The sequence below is a fragment of the Lutjanus erythropterus genome, chromosome 20 (assembly GCF_056507025.1).
Source record: "Lutjanus erythropterus isolate fLutEry1 chromosome 20, fLutEry1.hap2, whole genome shotgun sequence".
Taxonomy (NCBI): Eukaryota; Metazoa; Chordata; class Actinopteri; order Lutjaniformes; family Lutjanidae; genus Lutjanus; species Lutjanus erythropterus.
In genome coordinates, this window is record NC_139336.1 from 20,309,240 (window position 1) to 20,327,399 (window position 18,160).

Consider the following 18,160-nt stretch of genomic DNA (forward strand, 5'->3'; position numbering starts at 1 on the left):
CTGATATCTTAAAAATGACGTGTATTATAGTGCGCCTGCCTGTTGTATTAACCTCAAATAATACTGATCATTTCATTAGCAAATTCCATTAATTGCCATGATATAATCAGTGATCATTTTTAATTTACATGCACACTGAAGCTGCACAGCAAAAGAAGCAAGGTGCCCTCTAGTGACATTGAACTTTCAATGCAACTGAGTAGCAAATGTAACATACTATATAATTAAAGCCACTTTGATTTTGATTTCATTCAAAAACATTTGACCTTAATCTCAAAACATGTCTGTTTCCAATAAAAACAGGGGCTGAAGTCTGTATGGTCTTTCGTCTTCTTGGTTTCCAGGAAGCAAAACTGCATGGAACAATATTTTACTGTATAAAGACTTATTTTGTTTTTTCTATATACTGAATGTGTTTTTTTTTTATTCATTGCCTCAATGCAACATTGTGCAGTTAGTTACTCCACTTGTGTTTGAGCAATACCATGCTAAACTCTGGAGATGTGTTCAGATGCATTTTATTACCATAATCTATATCCACTGATACCTACAAGAAATGGACACAGCATTTTATGTGTAAACAAACATAAACCACAAATGATTTCAATTCAATTCAGTTTGAAAGGTAAAAACCAGCAAATTAATTGATAACAAGTGATAGTATCATGGCTGGGTATAGAAGGGGCATCATCGAAAGCCTCAGTCATGGGGTGAGGTTTAACACTTTACGAAAAACTGTGTGGCCAAATAGTCTGACAGTTTAAGAAAAGCACACTCAACACACAGTTTCAAGATGTTTGTGGATTTTAACCTCTACAATCATTAATGTCATTAAAAAATTTAGAGAATCCAGAGATATCCTGCACACATGGGGCAAGGCTGTAAACCAACAATGCATGACCATGACCTTTGACCCCTCAGGTAGCACTACATTAAAAACCCACATGATTTTTTATAAAGGATACTACTTTGTTGGCTCAGGAACACAAACTTACTGGCAACAAATTAGTTGTCAGTGAAATGAAAATGGAAATCATGGACAATCTGGATTAAAGTAAAAATAGACCATACAGATTGCTGCCAAGGTTCAAAAGCCAGCATCTGTGGTAGTATGGGGTTGTGTTATGCAAGATAATGCCAAGCCACATTCTGCATGTCTTACAGCAGCATCGCTTTGTTGTAAAAGAGTTCAGATACTTGGCTGGCCTGCCTGCATTTCAGACCTGTTCCACATTTGGCACATTATGCAGCGTCTAACAGAGACCCCAGACTGCTGAGCACATGAAATCATATATCAAGCAAGAATGGGAAAGAATTTCACTTTCGAAACTTCAAAATCAACATCCTCAGTTCTCAAATATTAACTGAGCATTGTTACAAGAAAAGATGATGTAACACAGAGGTAAACATGCCCCCATCCAACTCTTTTGGAACATGTTGCAGGCATCTAATTCAGAATGAGTGTATATTTACAAAACACTATGAAGGTAATCAGTTTGAACATTAAATATCTGGTCTTTGTGGTATATTTCTGGGGGGACCTGTGGTTTGTAATCACAAAACAACTAACTCCTTATGAATAAACGTTTCTCACATTTCACATAAATATACAGCCAACATCCAAATGACTGTGCGGTGTCACAACTCTGAACTGTTTTACAAGGAAATTCAACGTCATAATTCATATTTTTCCTCTGATGTCTTAAAGCTTTTTATCAAAATTTACTTTTTATTTTGTCATAGAATTATATTGCAATTAATCTTTTCTTCTTCCTCCAAAAGACTCTTGCAGTGATGCAGAAAATCGCAGTAAAGGCCATATGTGACACACACACACATACACACACACTCTCTCTCTCTCACACACACACACACACACACACGCACGCGCACAGACCTGCACCCATATGCTACAATCCTGTAATAAGGACGTCATCATGATCTCCCCTCTCTCTCACATCCACAGGCTTTATGATAACACGCAGTCAAAGTGCAGGCTCATATTGTCTCATAGAGTGATGTGGATCTTATGAATCTCATCCTAGCTGCAACATTTAGCAACATTTATTTGTTTAACTGGATATTTTTAAAACTACTGTACCTCTTGGTAGAGGGGGGGCACACTGACACAGCTCCACCAAACAGCTGCAAGCTAACAGTAGCTTTAGCGGAGGATACAGTGCAGTGCAGCTGCTGGCTAAAGGTACAGCTGTTGACAGGCAGAACTCCACACAAACTGCACCGACTCTCCGTCCATCCCGCTGGAGTAACGTTACCGGCCAAAGCGGTGGGAAATGAACGAGCTGGTGAAGAGTTTGCCCTCCCCGACTCTCCCGGGGCTGCACCTGCCCTGTCTGGATACCCACAAAGGCTGGCTCTTTAAATGGACCAACTACCTGAAGGGTTACCAGCGGCGGTGGTTCGTCCTTAGTAACAGCCTGCTGTCCTACTACAGGTAACGGTTACCACAGGATACTGCGATGTCCATAGTAACGGTCTGTTGTCCCATTACAGGCAACGGTAGTTAACGGTTACAGCGACCTTCTAAGTAACGGCCTGCTGCCCCACTATAGGTAACGATAACTAACGGGCGCTGCGACGTCCTAGTAGCGGCCTGCATTCCCACTATAAGTAACGGTAACTGACGGTTACTGCGACCTCCTTAGTAACGGCTTGCTCTCCCACCACAGGTAAGGGTAACTAACGGTTGCTGCGACGTCCTAGTAACGGCCTGAGGTTCTACTATATGTAACGGTAACTGCGAACCCCTTAGAAAGCGGTAACTAACGGTTATTGCAACCGTTGGTGTACTGACACCTTTTATAGCTGTTTTTTCAGTTATCGTGAAAAGTTTACGATGATTACATTTGTTAGCCGCATATTGGCACAGACGATCTATTTGAAAAAGGGATTTTTAAAATGGTGAAACTTGTTACCTTAACTGGCCGAAGAGGGAGTGCCCTGAATGACATGCAAGTTTAGCAACAACAAAAATCATCCTGTCATAAGATGAACAATATGATTGACAATATGATTTGCGAATAATAAAGATAGGCTATTAATTAAAACAGCAAACTAATATGTATGGTTAACTCTAATATAGCAGACTGTCTAGTTTAAGCTAGCTATAGTCGAATTTGAGTTTAATTTCTATGCACAACTTTGAATAGACCTTTTTCACGGCAGCCATGTTGGTATGAAACAGTAGAGTAAACAGGTGTTAACAATGACACTAATTAAGGTGCTGTATTTTGTATTGTATCATTTCTGCATCTAGTTTTAATTTTCACTAAAACATTAAAATCAAGATGAAATTTCTTACATATGAGGTTTCAGTGTGTACAAGGTTTGTAGGCCGGGACATCTCTGCAGCACTACAGTACTTCATTATAATTTTGTTTTGTCACATAATTTACCTTTATAAAAAACATTGCATTTTTGTAATATTTCAATTGTGCAGCCCTACTATACTTGAATTATATATGAATTATATGATCTTACATGAATGGCATGCAGTTTGATAAAAATGTATGTCCTCTCTATATTTTATATGTTACATGTCATATGCAAACCATAGGGGAATGTATAAAATCTGTGTAAAGGGCCATAGTCACATAAGACAAAAGGTCAAAGTTTTAAGCTACAGTATAAATTGTCCAAAGCCTCTAGAGAAATCTAGGCTAAATATTATCCAAAGCTTGTCAGTAGAGAAAAGGCTTCATTGTGGAGGCTTGATTGTTTGACAGACTTACTGGGATGCTATTTTAACAGTAAACTACTTTGAAATCGTTCAAAAATGGAGCTGCCCCATTTTGGAAATGGGGCACATCAATATGGAAACTGAGCAGAGTGTTCTGCGACACCATATCACAATCCACAACTCATCTTTTCTCCAACTGTTTTGTTTGTTTCCTTCATTCAGGACTCAGGCAGAGATGGCACATACCTGCAGGGGCACTATCCCCCTGGCGACAGCGCACATTGAGGTGGGTGACACCTGCCACTTGGTGTTAACAAGTGGGGGCCGAAGTTACCACCTGAAGGCCACCTCTGAGGGAGAGTGTCAACGATGGGTGTCAGCCCTGCAGCAAGCTAAAGCCAACGCCACCCTGCTAATGCATCACTCAGGTGAGATGGATAATTTATATTCCGTGTGATGTTTAAGACATTGTAGTGTAATCGATTCTCAGAGTTCAACATTTTGATGGCAATTTTAAAGATACAGTTTTAAAGCTGTACCTTTAACTGGTTTCTAGCTCCACTAATGTGTGGTGAATGTATGTCTGGAGCAAAGAAATGTCCCAGAATATGAGCTGTAAAGGTTCACCTTAGAAAGTCTGAGGCAGACAAGCTAATTTTAGATGTAACCTGAATGCAGGCTCCTGCTACCAAGACCCACTTACCTGAATTTATCTTTTATTTACGGCCTTTCATGTTATGTAAACAAGATGCCACAAGAGGGCAGTGTTGATCAACATGTACTGATGGATACAGTCAGATGGGCAACGTGCAATGCTTATACAAAATCTGCATTCAATCATGTCAATCCAAATGACTTATTCCTTCAGTTATAGTTCATACAATCCTTGCTCACTTTTTACCTCATCACCCAATCACCTGATATAATATTATAATATAATATAGTATGTCTTGTAATCTGGGAGTCTGGGAGACATTGTCTGTGTACTGCTATTTAGCCTTATTTGTTCCTCGTGGATGCTTAAAAGAAAAAATCAGCAGCAAAGATGCACAGTAGGGTTTTTTTTAAATATCTCTTTCTCTCCTCTCCTCGGCACAAATGTGCACACACATGCAGCTACCACCTCCCTCCTACTCTGCCTCCTTTCTCCCTCCCTGTCTCCTTCAGTATGACGACAGTGAGAGCTGAATGAAATGACCTTCCTTTAGGCTCCTCCTCCCGTACTGGTAGCAGGAGGGTGTGAGGGTTTCATTGAAAACATTTTTCCACCATCCACTCTGTGGACAATAGGGAGACTCGAGTGCAGCCTTTTTCAATGAGTGTCACCTTGTAAGTAATCTGTTAATTATTTTTCTAAGAGCAGGATAAGCATTAACATAGAAGGTGTGTGCTTGATTGACTGCTTGCTTGCACGTATGTGTGTTTGTAATTGTTGGGGAGCGTGGCTGTTTATGGAGTTAAGTAAGTTTGGCTGTATTCTATGTAATTATGCTGGTGGGATTTCTCACAGGACAGAATTTGCTTTGAATTTAACAAAAGAGCACTGCGATTATTAAAGTCAGTGCAGCGCAGTAGAATCATATTTAATTATCAGTCTACATCGAATGTGATTTATTTGTCTCTTTTTTTTCCAACTGATTTGATTTCCACTTTTTTCACTGTAAATACAGCTGCTGAGGTGTGTGCCTTAAAGCATCTTTTAATGCTGAGTAGAGGGTTCACACCTGCAAGATGCAATTCATCATTGTCTGCCACTCTGACCATATTAGCATACGGAGACTGATGCATGAGGTGTTTATGCTGCATCTACCATTGTATAATAGTGGACTTTACATTACTGATAGTGATTACAGCCAAATTACTTAACAGGATTTAAAGAGCTGAGCACATTTAGCAGATTTGACACAGCCTCACTTTCTCTCTGTGGTTTCACATGGTTCTTTCACATGGTTATACGGTGCTGTTACTGTTTTGCTGTCTTGATTATTTTCAGTCAATTATTTTTTATTGTAGATTTATAATCTGACCATGGCTATGCATGTACATAGGGCTCCAGCTAACGATTATTTTCATTGTCAATTATGCTGTCAATTATTTTCTCAAATATAGATCAGTGTTTCCCAAAGCCTAAGTTATCATCCTAACATGTCTTGTTTTGTACACAATCCATAGAAAAAAAAGAGAAAATACTGACAGTTAAGAAAATGGAGAATTGATCAGATCGGAGAATTATGACTTTTTTCCTAAAAGTATTACTCAAACAGATTAATTAATTGATTTGACAAAATAGCTGTTGATTAATTTAATAGTTGACAACTAATCAATTAATCATTATAGCTCTTCAAGTATGTTAATATCCTACCAATCTAATGGCTTAGTCTTGAGTAAATATTGTAATAGTCTGTTTCACACCATTTTAAACAAAATAACTTAACTGTTTTCACTCCTGTGTGAGCACAGACTCAAGTCCTGGTGTGTATTTGGTGAAGTGTGTGATGTGATTTTGTTACAGATTATTATTGCATGGTTTGGTTATGGGCTTAGTGGCAATAATAGCATGGCAAATTAATTGGCTAAAAGTGGATTAGAACAGCAGTAATTAGGTGGATATTAAAAGTTATCGGGCAAATATCTTGTAATAGCAGTACACTTTTGCGTTTTCTACCATTTTAGGGCTGCAACTAACGATTATTTTCATTATCATTTTCATTATCATGTCAATCTTTTTTTTTTTTTTTTGACTAATAAATTTGTTATGTGGTCCATATAATGCCAGAAAATGGAAACAAAAATGTTGATCACTGTTTGCCAAAGCCCAAAAAGATGTGCTTAAATGTCTGGTTTTGTCCACATCCTGAAAATATTCAGCTTACTGTCATACAGAACTAATTTAATTAAAAAAAAAAAAAAAACCTTTGAGAAACTGAGATCAGCGAATTTGTTTTACAAAATAAAAAATGTGGTCAAAATTGTTGGCAATTAATTTAACACTTTACAGTTAGTTGACGAAACATTGCAGCTCTAAACCATTTTTTTAAAATATGTATAAATAGGACTAGGAATGAACAACCTATCTGTCAACCATTAAATTCAGGGCAAATGTATAACATATGTGAGTGTGAGAGTGAATCCAAGTGACTCTTTACAGGGAGGAAACGGTGTGGCTCGGGTTGTGCTGCAGCAAGCTTTTAGCTTATTACAGTCAGACTTCATCTGTGCTGCAGAAGCTCACAGTGCATCCCCTGATTTCTAACTCTATGTCTTCCCACACTCTGTCCATATTGTTGCACCCTCTATCACCTGTGGGTGTGTTTTCATGATTCAACGATGAGTCACCAATTTGTCTCAGACTCTCCAGTGTCCTGCGTGAAAAATAACTCATTAGTGCACACACCAGACCAGTGAGCCTCACTCGTTCATATATGCACGTTTTGGATGGCGGCTACGTCAAATTCAGAACATGATGCACAGTAAGTCAAGTGAGATCCTTTTCTATCTGCTGTATATGGGTCATGAAACCATTACAGATGCCTGAAGGATTTTTCACCCTCTCATTTTTAATCTTCTCCTCCTGAGACTTTGTTAATCCAGTTTGCCCTGATTGTTTTTATTTCTTTTCCCCTCTCATATTGTGTAGTAGTGTGTCTGCCTTCTCTGGTACTCACAGGAAATGCAGACTCTGGCCTAGATTCAGTCGGGAGTTTTCAGATTACACACACACAATCTGTTTCTTTTAGCAGAGAAGAAATGTTTTGACCTAGAAAAGTTTCATTACATATGATAGAGGCAGTCGTTGAATTTTAAAGCTGGATTATTTATGTTGACATTTCTACCTGTCTGGAGAATGAAACCAACCATTATCAACATTTGTCCTATGACAGTTGAGCTTTTTAGGTGTCTTGAATCCAGGGTCTTTTTTTAAACGAATGTCACCAGGAGACGTTTGATAAAGCACAATTTGCTTTATTAACTTCTCCAACCAACAGGTCCATTATTACAAACATATTGTGTGGACAAGCACTATTGAAAGCCTCAGAATTTATTTCAAAGTCTAGTCAAAATCTCAAGGTGTAGTAACAGATATGGCAGAGTGAATTAAAAGAAATGTGTGTAAATTTATGCATAAAACATCTACAATTTCCGTTTGATGTCATGTTGCGGCTGTACAAACAAATTCACTCATAATGGGGATTTAGCTTCAATAAACGAGCAAACAAGCAGATACAGAAAAATGTCTAAATTTCAAGATTTTTTTCTGAATTCTAAATTAAACCAAGGTCAATATAAAAGTGAAACTGACAGCTACTCGGTAGGACCATGTTGATGGGGAATTTTTAAAGTCAATATGATGATTTTTCTTGTGTCTAGTATTCAGTCCAGTCTCTCCGCTCTCCCTCCAAAATCCATGAGACTGACGGCTCAGTTCATGCCGACATGGGGTAGAGAGTGAGGAGGAAAAGGGTAGTGCGTCATCTTTTTTTCTCCCTTTTTCTTCTAAAAATAGCCTAGCCTCCTGATTGCACAGGCCGACGTTTCCAGGGCAACAGTGTTCATTCACAGCTTTCCGATCTTGTGGAGGAAGGGGTGTGGGGGATCAGGGTGTGAAGTGTTATTATCTGCCTCCATCCGTTCCCCGCAAACTCTCGCCTAAATTTAAAATGTCTCACTAAATAGGTCTGATGAGAAATTAATTTCCCATGCTCCGTTTACCCCCAGGATGTCATTTTACCATCATAAATGTGGAGGATTAAAACTGCCAAAATCAAAAATAAATAGAGATGTTCTGATACCATATTTTCTTACCGACACTGATTCCATTATCTATGTGTGCCAATGCAGAGTTCTGATCCAATTGCAGTGTGTTAGGATAATGCATATTATTATTATTTAACAGCTGTATAAGTGTACTAACCCTATATGTATGTGATATTATTGCTGTCCTTGTTGTATGGCTTGGCTCAGGTTAAACCCTTTGTAAAACGTGAACAAATACAGAGATCATGATATAGAACGTGACTTTGCCATCCTAGGGGGAAAAAGACGTGCGAGACAGTGCTGGGAAGTAGCAGGGTGAGGCATTTTCTGATACTAGAATCAGTATCTGAACAACCCTAAAAATAAATAAATGACTCAATAAATGAATTAATATGCCATTAAATGGGCCAAAAATTAAACATAAATGTAGGCATTAATTGTTTTTATAAAATCTGACAAAAATTGATATATCTGTATTATTTCCCTTCGCATTAACAAAAATAAATGAATGACTCAATAAATAAATTAATATGCATGTGTAAATGAATTATTAAATGCATAAAAATAGTATAAAATAATATAAATAGGTTAATATAAAAACAAATAAAACTAATAATTAATTGTGACAAATTTACATTTTAGTTTTTAATTTCCCATTTAATTTACATTTTATTTGTAACTTTATTGATTTTTTAATTTTATTAAGTATTTATTGCTGTATGATTTCTCTTTGCATTTTTCACCCAGTTTATCTCTGTATTTTCTTTTTACATTTCTTATGCATTTCTGCTTCATTATACAATTAAGGGGTCTGTCATTTAAAATGTGTTATAGGGTCAACTTAGTGGTTGATTGGAACTTATTCTTTTTAAAATTTATTTACTTGACGCTGAATATTTATTTGGAAGACAATGCCGCAATAAATACATAAATACATTTTAAAATGAATGATGGCTTATTAATATATTTATTGAGTCATTTATTCATGTATTTATTTTTTGATTTTAGCAGTGTCAGTCCTAAAATTCATAAACAGTCAAATTGTTTGATATTATGACCTCTAAAGATACCTTTGCATCTTTGGTAAATCATCTAATTTGTGCACTGCCTTTTACTCTTTTGTCTTTATGTGAAGATGACTCAGGAGATGAAGGCCCTGTACCTCAGGAGGATCGAGCCCTAACCCAAGGGGTGCTCAAGACTCTGGCCACCAAGCTAGACGACCTGAGCACCTGTAATGAGCTGATAGGAAAGCACGGCGCCGCCCTCCAGCGCTCCCTCAGCGAACTTGAGGAGCTGCGAGGATCCGCTGACAGCACAGACAAAGTGAAAGCTGTTAATGAGCGAGCCACCCTTTTCCGCATCACCTCTAATGCTATGATCAATGTGAGTTCACACAGTCCAAGCCTCAGCATCTACTGCAAATGGGACACTGATCGGCTGCAAATGTCTCTTTTAATGAGGAGAGATGCAGCCTGAGGGCTCTGCCTGAATCTTTTGATGTGTGTTGTGTTCACACCTCAGGCTTGTCGTGACTTTCTGGACGTAGCAGAATCTCACAGCCGGAGGTGGCAAAAGGCCCTGCAGTATGAGAGAGAGCAGCGTCACCATCTGGAGGAGACCATCGAACAGTTAGCCAAGCAGCACAACAGCTTAGAGAGAGCCTGGAGGGAGAATCCAACCTCATATACAGGTAAGAAACATCACTGTCTCTGTCCTCTTACTCTCTCAGAATCAGAGTATGGCCCCCTTCTGGCCAGTAGAAATAATGTATTTCAATCACAGAAATGTGATAAAGTCAGACTTTTATTATATTTATCTACAGAAAAAGACAAAGAAGAAGAAAGAACACCTAATAACAAAATAACCCTCTTAAACTACTGGTTCAAGACAAATGTAATGTTTATTTGGTTGAGGTTGTCATACGTATGTGTGAATTCAATACACATTTTGAGCCCATAATTTCATTAACCATTTCCACTGATTTTTGTCATTTCTAGGGGAGAACAGGAGTCTTTAGCTGGAGATAGCAGGTCAGCAGTTGATGCCACATAGAAGTGGTATAGATCGTCTGAAAGCTGGAAACTTAAAGATTAATTTAAGATGCCTATATGATGGTCATTCACATGCTCTCTATTGTGTCCCTTAAGTTGTTGCAGCTGTTTTTGGCTTGATACCATTTATCACATGGATTTGGTACAAAATTTAACCGTTTTAACACTTGACAGTTGACAGGATTGGTCAAAATTCTCCCCAAAATACCACATTAAGAGCACCTCTGGTCTATACAACAGTGCTTAGGGACCCTAGTATGTAGAGGGATTTAAATAAATGGGGCAAAACTTACAAATTTCTACTGCATGCATACCCATAGAACATTTTCATTCAGATACCTTGAGGTGAGACCTTCATGGGCTCCTTTGAAAAGCCAAAATTTAGTCTTGGCAACATTATTAAGACAACTTTCTGAGCTGGCAATGCATAGTTGTTGCCAATGGATTCCTTAGGTTTTCTAGTTTCATATGATACCAGTATCTTCACAGCTTTAAAACTAAGCCTACTACAGCCTCGGAATGAGTACTAATGACATTCGTACGTAACTGAAGAGGTTATTAACTGTCTTCCAATTAGTGTTGGTGAGGGTCCTGCCAGGCAGGAGAGCTTCATGGTGCACTGGGATGCAGTGCACATTTTGATTTTCACTGACTGTAATCTGATATTTTCACATCACAGATGGCAAAGAAAGGCTTTTAAAGATGAGCTAAAAAATAGACTTACCGAAGCTGATATTGATCGTAGATAGTCTATTTCAAAAGTAAACAATCAATGACAGAGTGGAACACAATATACATGCAAACAGACAAAAGACAAAGCAGCTACACACCATGCAACATTATCAACACGCCCACCTGTCTGCTCCAGAAAAAGACCTGCTCTATTCACACATGTGGCTCAGCTGGGCTCCGGACTAGAGAGGTGGCAGGGTCAAGTCCAGGGCAACCAATGCAGCCACAGATACAGCTCCTCTGGGTAGTGTTTGGATAACTGCAATAGTGCATGTGTGAAAGTGTGCCATGTGAGAAAGCAGAATTTCTTCACCACTTTATTATGTTTCCACTGACATTTCCCATTTTCATAACTGAGTTTTCATGGCAACATGACATCGTATCCCTTACAAACAGTTCAGGAATGATCATCAAGTTGGATCAAGTCTCAATAAATGAAATGCTGTGAGCTTCAGGAGTCTTTACTACAGAGCTATTCTGTCATATTGTTTCGTATCGATCCCCATTAGATTCCACAAGGCTGTTGCTATTCTTCTTGGGTTCCACACAAAAACAACAACTAAAGAGATTACAATTTACAGTCACACAAAATCAATAAGACAAGAAAATAAAATATAAGCTAAATATAAATATCAGAAAATAAGTAATAAGAAATGACTACACATGAAACAATAAATGGGACTAACCCACATAGAAATATATATATTTTGAAGACACTCAGCTAACCCATCCCCTTGTCCTGTGTTTGTTGCCATAGGTGTGGAGCGGTCTCAGGAGGGGGATGCGAGTGATGAGAATGACGATGCAGAGTTCTTCGATGCTATGGAGGACTCCCCTGCATTCATAACCGTGACTGCTAGTAGCAACATACAGCACAAGTGAGACATCAGCATAAACTCAGAACTTTGTGTTTTAGATCAACCAGAGTTCCTTTGATCTATAGTTAAAAGATGTTGCTCTCTCTCTCTCAGGCGCTCAGGGAGTAATCAGAGTATGATGAGTGGAGGAGTGCCCAATGATTGGACTCATAATGAGAATGTAGGTCCCAAACATGCTGATGCTAATAAAAATAACTTTGGTGGTGCTATACACACCCATATGCATAGATACATAAAAAAATAAAAACTACTTATGTTTGTGTCCCAGTTTGTACATACACTAAACCTTTGTGTTTTGTCTTTTTCTTTTTTCAGGACAACTCAGGCACAAACCACATACAGAGAACAAGACGCAGTCGTATCCCTGACAAACCAAATTACTCCCTGAACCTGTGGAGCATCATGAAGAACTGTATTGGAAAAGACCTGTCCAAGATACCCATGCCTGTAAATGAAAAACACAGTACAAATTGGCTGGAGAGTAATAAAGTTTTAAAGAATATGTGGTCTCATCTGCGCCACTGACATGAAATCTTTTCTGTCTGCGTGTTATTTCAGGTAAACTTTAATGAGCCATTGTCAATGCTGCAGCGTCTGACTGAGGATCTGGAGTACAGCGAGCTTCTGGACCGCGCAGCTCGCTGTGACTCCTCTCTGGAGCAGATGTGCCTGGTGGCTGCCTTCTCTGTCTCCTCATACTCCACCACAGTCCATCGTACAGCCAAACCCTTCAACCCTCTGCTGGGGGAGACGTATGAGCTGGACCGACTGGACGAGTATGGTTATCGCTCCATCTCTGAGCAGGTGAGACAAACACAGACATAATTGCACTTGTCTAAAGATAAGATTGCCTCATAGTGGAGAATAAGAATATAAATACAGTGTGATGTCTGTATTGCCTCTGCTGACACCATCTGATACCATTTGCTCTCAGGTCAGTCATCACCCACCAGCTGCTGCTCACCACGTGACATCACAGCGAGGATGGACCCTTTGGCAGTATATCACTATTGATAGCAAGTTTCGTGGGAAATATATTTCTGTCATGCCATTAGGTAAGACTGACGATATTCAGAAAAAAAACTCAGCATTTTGACATTTAAGTGGAAAATTTAAGAGAATAAAATTTTGATATTTTCGAAGATTATAAAGACAGAAATTTGCAAGAAAATGTCTGGACAACAATATATTATGTTTTGAGAACCCTACACTACAGTACAGTAGACAACAAACTTGAACACTAACATCAAATCACTAACTAATGCAATGTACTAAGAACTAATGCATGAGAACTGCAAGGAGATGAAGAGAAGATACAGACCTTTAATAAGAGACAATCATATATAACATGCATCTGTTGTTGCTGGTCACTGTTAACAGAAAATTGCTTCAGAATTTTTTCTTGTAAATTTCTGACTTTACAATCTCAGAGAATATTAGAAGTTTGTCTCTCATAAATTTACCACTTTAATTCAGAGACTTTTTGATTTTTTTCTTGCAAATTTGTGATTTTATCATCTTAGAGAATTAAGTTTCAAGTTTTTTTCCTTGTAAATTTACCACTATAATGTCATAGGCTTTCTGTTTTTTTTCCTCATAAATATATGTCTTTAGAATTTCAGGAAATATTCAATTTTTCCTTCTTGTAAATTTACCACTTTAATTTTAGAATAGATAATAAGATTTAATCTGAATTTTTTTTTTTTAAATCTACAGTAGCCCTATTATGCAGTTGTAGTAAATACACAAAATATTTGCTAGACCATAAATAATTTGCCATATTGTAGTGATTATAAAACTGTAATGTTATACACCTTTTTGATAGTGTGCCTTCCTTCTCTTCACTGTAGGGAACATTCATCTGCAGTTTCACTCAAGTGGAAACCACTATGTGTGGAGCAAAGTGACTTCAACGGTGCACAACATTATTGTGGGGAAGCTGTGGATTGATCAGGTATGTCCCTCTCAGTTTAACTATCAAAAAACAAAACTTGCCTCTGACTTGTGTGTAAGTTTGTGAAAATGATCATCTATGATGTAGATTTACAAACTAGAGACCTTATAAAACAGAAAGGAAATGAATGTTCAGAAAGATAAAATTAACAAATTAATGGACATTTGAGTGTGTGTGAGTGTTACTGAGAAAGTCACATCTGTTTTCTTGTCTGTTGCTGTTGGCAGTCTGGGGATATTGACATTGTAAACAACACAACCAAGGACACCTGCCGTCTCAAATTCTCCCCCTACAGCTACTTCTCCAGAGAGGTCCCACGGAAAGTGAGTCTGCTGTTGTTGTGAGTTGTTTCAGATGGAAAAAACACTGCTAGCATCTTTGTTGGCTGTCTTCATTTAGAATTCACAGCATTTACACAGTTTTATACTTGGCAGAAGCAGTGTTAATTTTGTTAAAGAAAATCTTGACTAAACTGTGACAACGATGAGATATTATTGACAACAAACATTTCAGTGAAATAACTGTGTTAATTATGCCCTGACAAGTAAAGACAAGACAGAATAGTTGGCTTGTTTAAGTCGACAACATAAGTCAATAAGTAATCAGCCATCTCAAAGCACTAATAAATCTAACTAGTTAGTTAGGTGGAAAAAAGAAAGAAAAGAAGAGCAAGAGGAGAGGTGGCCTGTATGTGAACACTTTTCTCTTATATTCATAAAACCAAAAGAAAGTGTATCATCGCCTTGTGAGTTAAAGATGTACAGACAAAATACGACCGAATTGAAAAGGCACATGAAAACACACCATTATTTGGCAAGCTAAATATCATTTCTTTGGGGTGATTTTTTATAACATGCATGTTGATTCCCCTTTAGGACTTAATGTAATATTAGTATAAAGTTCTGTGTGGATTCAGGGTGCATTGCCATGCTTCAAAATTACAAATAATGACTAACATGAAGCTAAAAGTAGAATTGAACTCCACTGACTAAATCCTGACTAAAACAAAAAAAGACTAAAATGTGACTTAACCTATCTGACTCAATCCAACTTCAATTTTCAGGAAGCAATTTAGACTAAAAATGAATTAAAAATTCTTTCAAAGCTGTGCAAATTAGACTAAAAGAATTAAACAATGCAGTGTGCAGCTGTGAATATGTCAGTGCCCAGCAGAGCGTGTCTGTAACTGATCTCTTCCTGTTTGTCATCTTCTCTGGTGTCTCTAGGTGACAGGAGTGGTGGAGGACGGAGAGGGCACAGCCCATTACATCCTGTCGGGAACCTGGGATGACAAGATGGAGAGTGCCAAAATAGTGGACAGCAGCCAAGGCTGCGGAGGCTCTGAAGGCAAACAAAAGACAGTTTATCAGACTCTTCAGCCCAAACTGTTGTGGAAGAAGTATCCTCTTCCGTATGTTTACCTTATTGAACATATTTCTGCCTGACCTTTGTGATATGTCCTCTCCTGTTTCTCCTCCCTCTCTGTGTGACCATTTATTGTGTTGTGTCTTCTATTGTTCACTCTCCAGAGACAATGCAGAGAACATGCACTTTTTCTCCTCCCTGGCTCTGACTCTCAATGAAGCAGAAGAGGGTGTTGCGCCAACTGACAGTCGCCTGCGGCCGGACCAGCGGCTGATGGAGGCAGGTCTGTGGGATGAAGCGAATGTGCAGAAGCAGCGTCTGGAGGAGTGTCAGAGGCTGGAGAGGAAGAGAAGGGAGGCGCAAGCCAATCAGGCCCTGGAGGAAGGTGAGAACAAGGACACCAACAAGAACAAGAAGCGTTAAAGCTCCACTCAGACATGTGTTTGCTTAGTCTAACATCACCGGATGTTTGAGCTGCAGTTTGAGAATGACACCAGAGGGCTGTTTAAAATAGAGATTGTGTCTTTACATAGAGATTACCTTCAGCAAACACAGATATATATGTGTATATATATATATATATATATATATATATATATATATTTTTTTTTTTTTTTTTTTTTTTCATTAATTTATTTTAACACATTTTCTGCAGGACACGCATGTTGTAGTTTGAATTCACTTTTCTTCAGACAGAGTTCTATTTATTTGTCATGAAGAGTTACAACAGCTGGAGTGTAAGTAGATGAAATAGTTCATATGCAATCAAGTACAAGTCATGCCTTAAGAAAACATGATTCTGTGTCATTAGGCCAAGACATCGAGGGCTACCAGCCACTGTGGTTTGAGAAGAGGACAGATGATTCAACAAGAGAAAGCTCATACGTCTACAGGGGCGGCTACTGGGAGGCCAAAGACAGACAGGACTGGAGCCAGTGCCCTGAGATCTTCTAGGACAAAGGTTACCCATATGTCGTGGCATCAGACGGGCTGAGTGGTTCCTCCTGATGTAAGGATACTCTGTGACTTATGGACAGTTGTGTGTGCGTGCGTGTGTGTGTGTGTGTGTGTTGGGGGGTTGAGAAAGGGATAGGGAGAGTGAACCAGCCACCAGCCAAATGCTAAAATAATCAAGTGGCTGGTAGAATTGCTTCACTCACCAGCCAAAAAAACGATGGTATCTGTTGAGTGACTGCTAACATTTGAACAATCACTAGCCATTTGGTCAGTGTACAAAGAAGTTAACTTTGCACCCTGGAACCAGCTATTGAAAGTAGCCGCCATTCCCAGAATTTCAAGCACAAAACAAGCTCCTGCTTCCACTTTATCTATTCTCTACTGCTCTATTATAACTTGTGTTTTCAGAATGCATGGCCTCAGTTTGTATGTATGCTTATTCTGCACTGCAGAGAACTAATTCATGGGAAACCTGGAGTTCTCATGTGTGTTAATGTTTGTGTGGGGCTGAAATATTGACATGCTTTACATAGGAATTATTTCTACACCAAAACACAGTCAATGTAATAGGTGTGTTGCGGAATAACTTTGGGGCAAGGAGTGGTACAGGAACTGAATGTCTTGTTCTCCTGGAAGCTGGAACAGCATGTTCCTCAGGCTGGGCTCTGACAGACGCACCGGGCTGTAAGTGGACCGTAGCAGGACAAAGCATTCTTCTGCACTTAAAGGCTTTTTCCACAGCAGGACTTCATTAATTTATTTCCCTGATTCTTCAAGGTTTTTACTATTCTACTTCTTCAAATTAAACTGTATCTTCAAGGATTTACAGTTGTTGTCCAGTCTTGGACAATTTGTACAAATTTGTAACAGACACCCTGTGTCACAAACTGGGGGGGTTGGGTGATGTGTGAAAAGTTTACCAAGCTGGGAGGGTCTAACTGAAGACACTGTAGAGTTGCATTATGGGAAATGTAGGATCCAGAGCTCGACCCATACTACAGACCGAAAAGTCAGGAGATCTTGACCTCTGCTGCATCTGTTTGAACATCACTTTTAAATTTTTCACAAATCCCCAAACTTTATGAAAGTGCTATAGTAAATCACACAAGTATAAATCTGCCAAGCCTGGGGATTTTCTTCAAAAAGGAATTATACTGGTGCTCAATGGTAGTTTTAGCCTTAATTATGTAATGGAGTAGTAGTCCCTAGTAAAATTTGTATACAAACTCTGTACAGATTAGGGCTGCAACTAATGATTCTATTCATTTTTGATTAATCTATTGGTTCTTTGGTTCATAAAGCATCAGACAATGGAGAAAAATGCCAGTGTAAGGTCCTTAAATGTCTTATTTTGTCTAGAACCCAAAAATATTCAGTTTACTTTAGTAGAGGACCAAAGAAACTAGAAAAATCACATTTGAGTAGTTGAAATGAGAGAATTTTGACTTTATTTCTTTTAAAGTTGCTCAAACCAATTAATATTAATTATAATTAATTATCAAAATAACAAAATGATTACAGAACTAATTGTTGCAGCTCCAGTACAGATTATAGAAATCTGGCCAGCAAAGCTTTTCTTTTGAGGGAACGTATATGTATACTTCAGGGTGAATTTTATTGTGTTTTGTATAAAAGTGACTCAAAATAATCAGGGTTTATCATCTCGGTAAGCAGCATCAAACTTGTTTCCCTCAGTTAAAACAGTAGAAATAGCGAGGTCTATGAGTGGTTTCTATCTTTACAATTGTGTTGCATTATTTGGGCA

At 38.4% G+C, this 18,160-nt stretch overlaps 1 protein-coding gene across 1 annotated transcript; it reads left to right on the top strand.

The window, feature by feature from the left end:
• Positions 1-1,973: 1,973 nt before the first annotated feature.
• On the top strand, positions 1,974-16,487 carry osbp2a (oxysterol binding protein 2a). Its single transcript, XM_084745726.1, has 14 exons — positions 1,974-2,455; positions 3,923-4,128; positions 9,591-9,841; positions 9,980-10,148; positions 11,999-12,119; positions 12,213-12,279; positions 12,435-12,566; positions 12,678-12,923; positions 13,054-13,174; positions 13,970-14,073; positions 14,301-14,396; positions 15,300-15,484; positions 15,603-15,823; positions 16,250-16,487. Exons 1-14 carry the CDS (start codon positions 2,295-2,297, stop codon positions 16,390-16,392), a joined length of 2,223 nt encoding a protein of 740 aa, XP_084601852.1. The 5' UTR covers positions 1,974-2,294; the 3' UTR covers positions 16,393-16,487.
• The last annotated feature ends 1,673 nt before the right edge of the window (positions 16,488-18,160 follow it).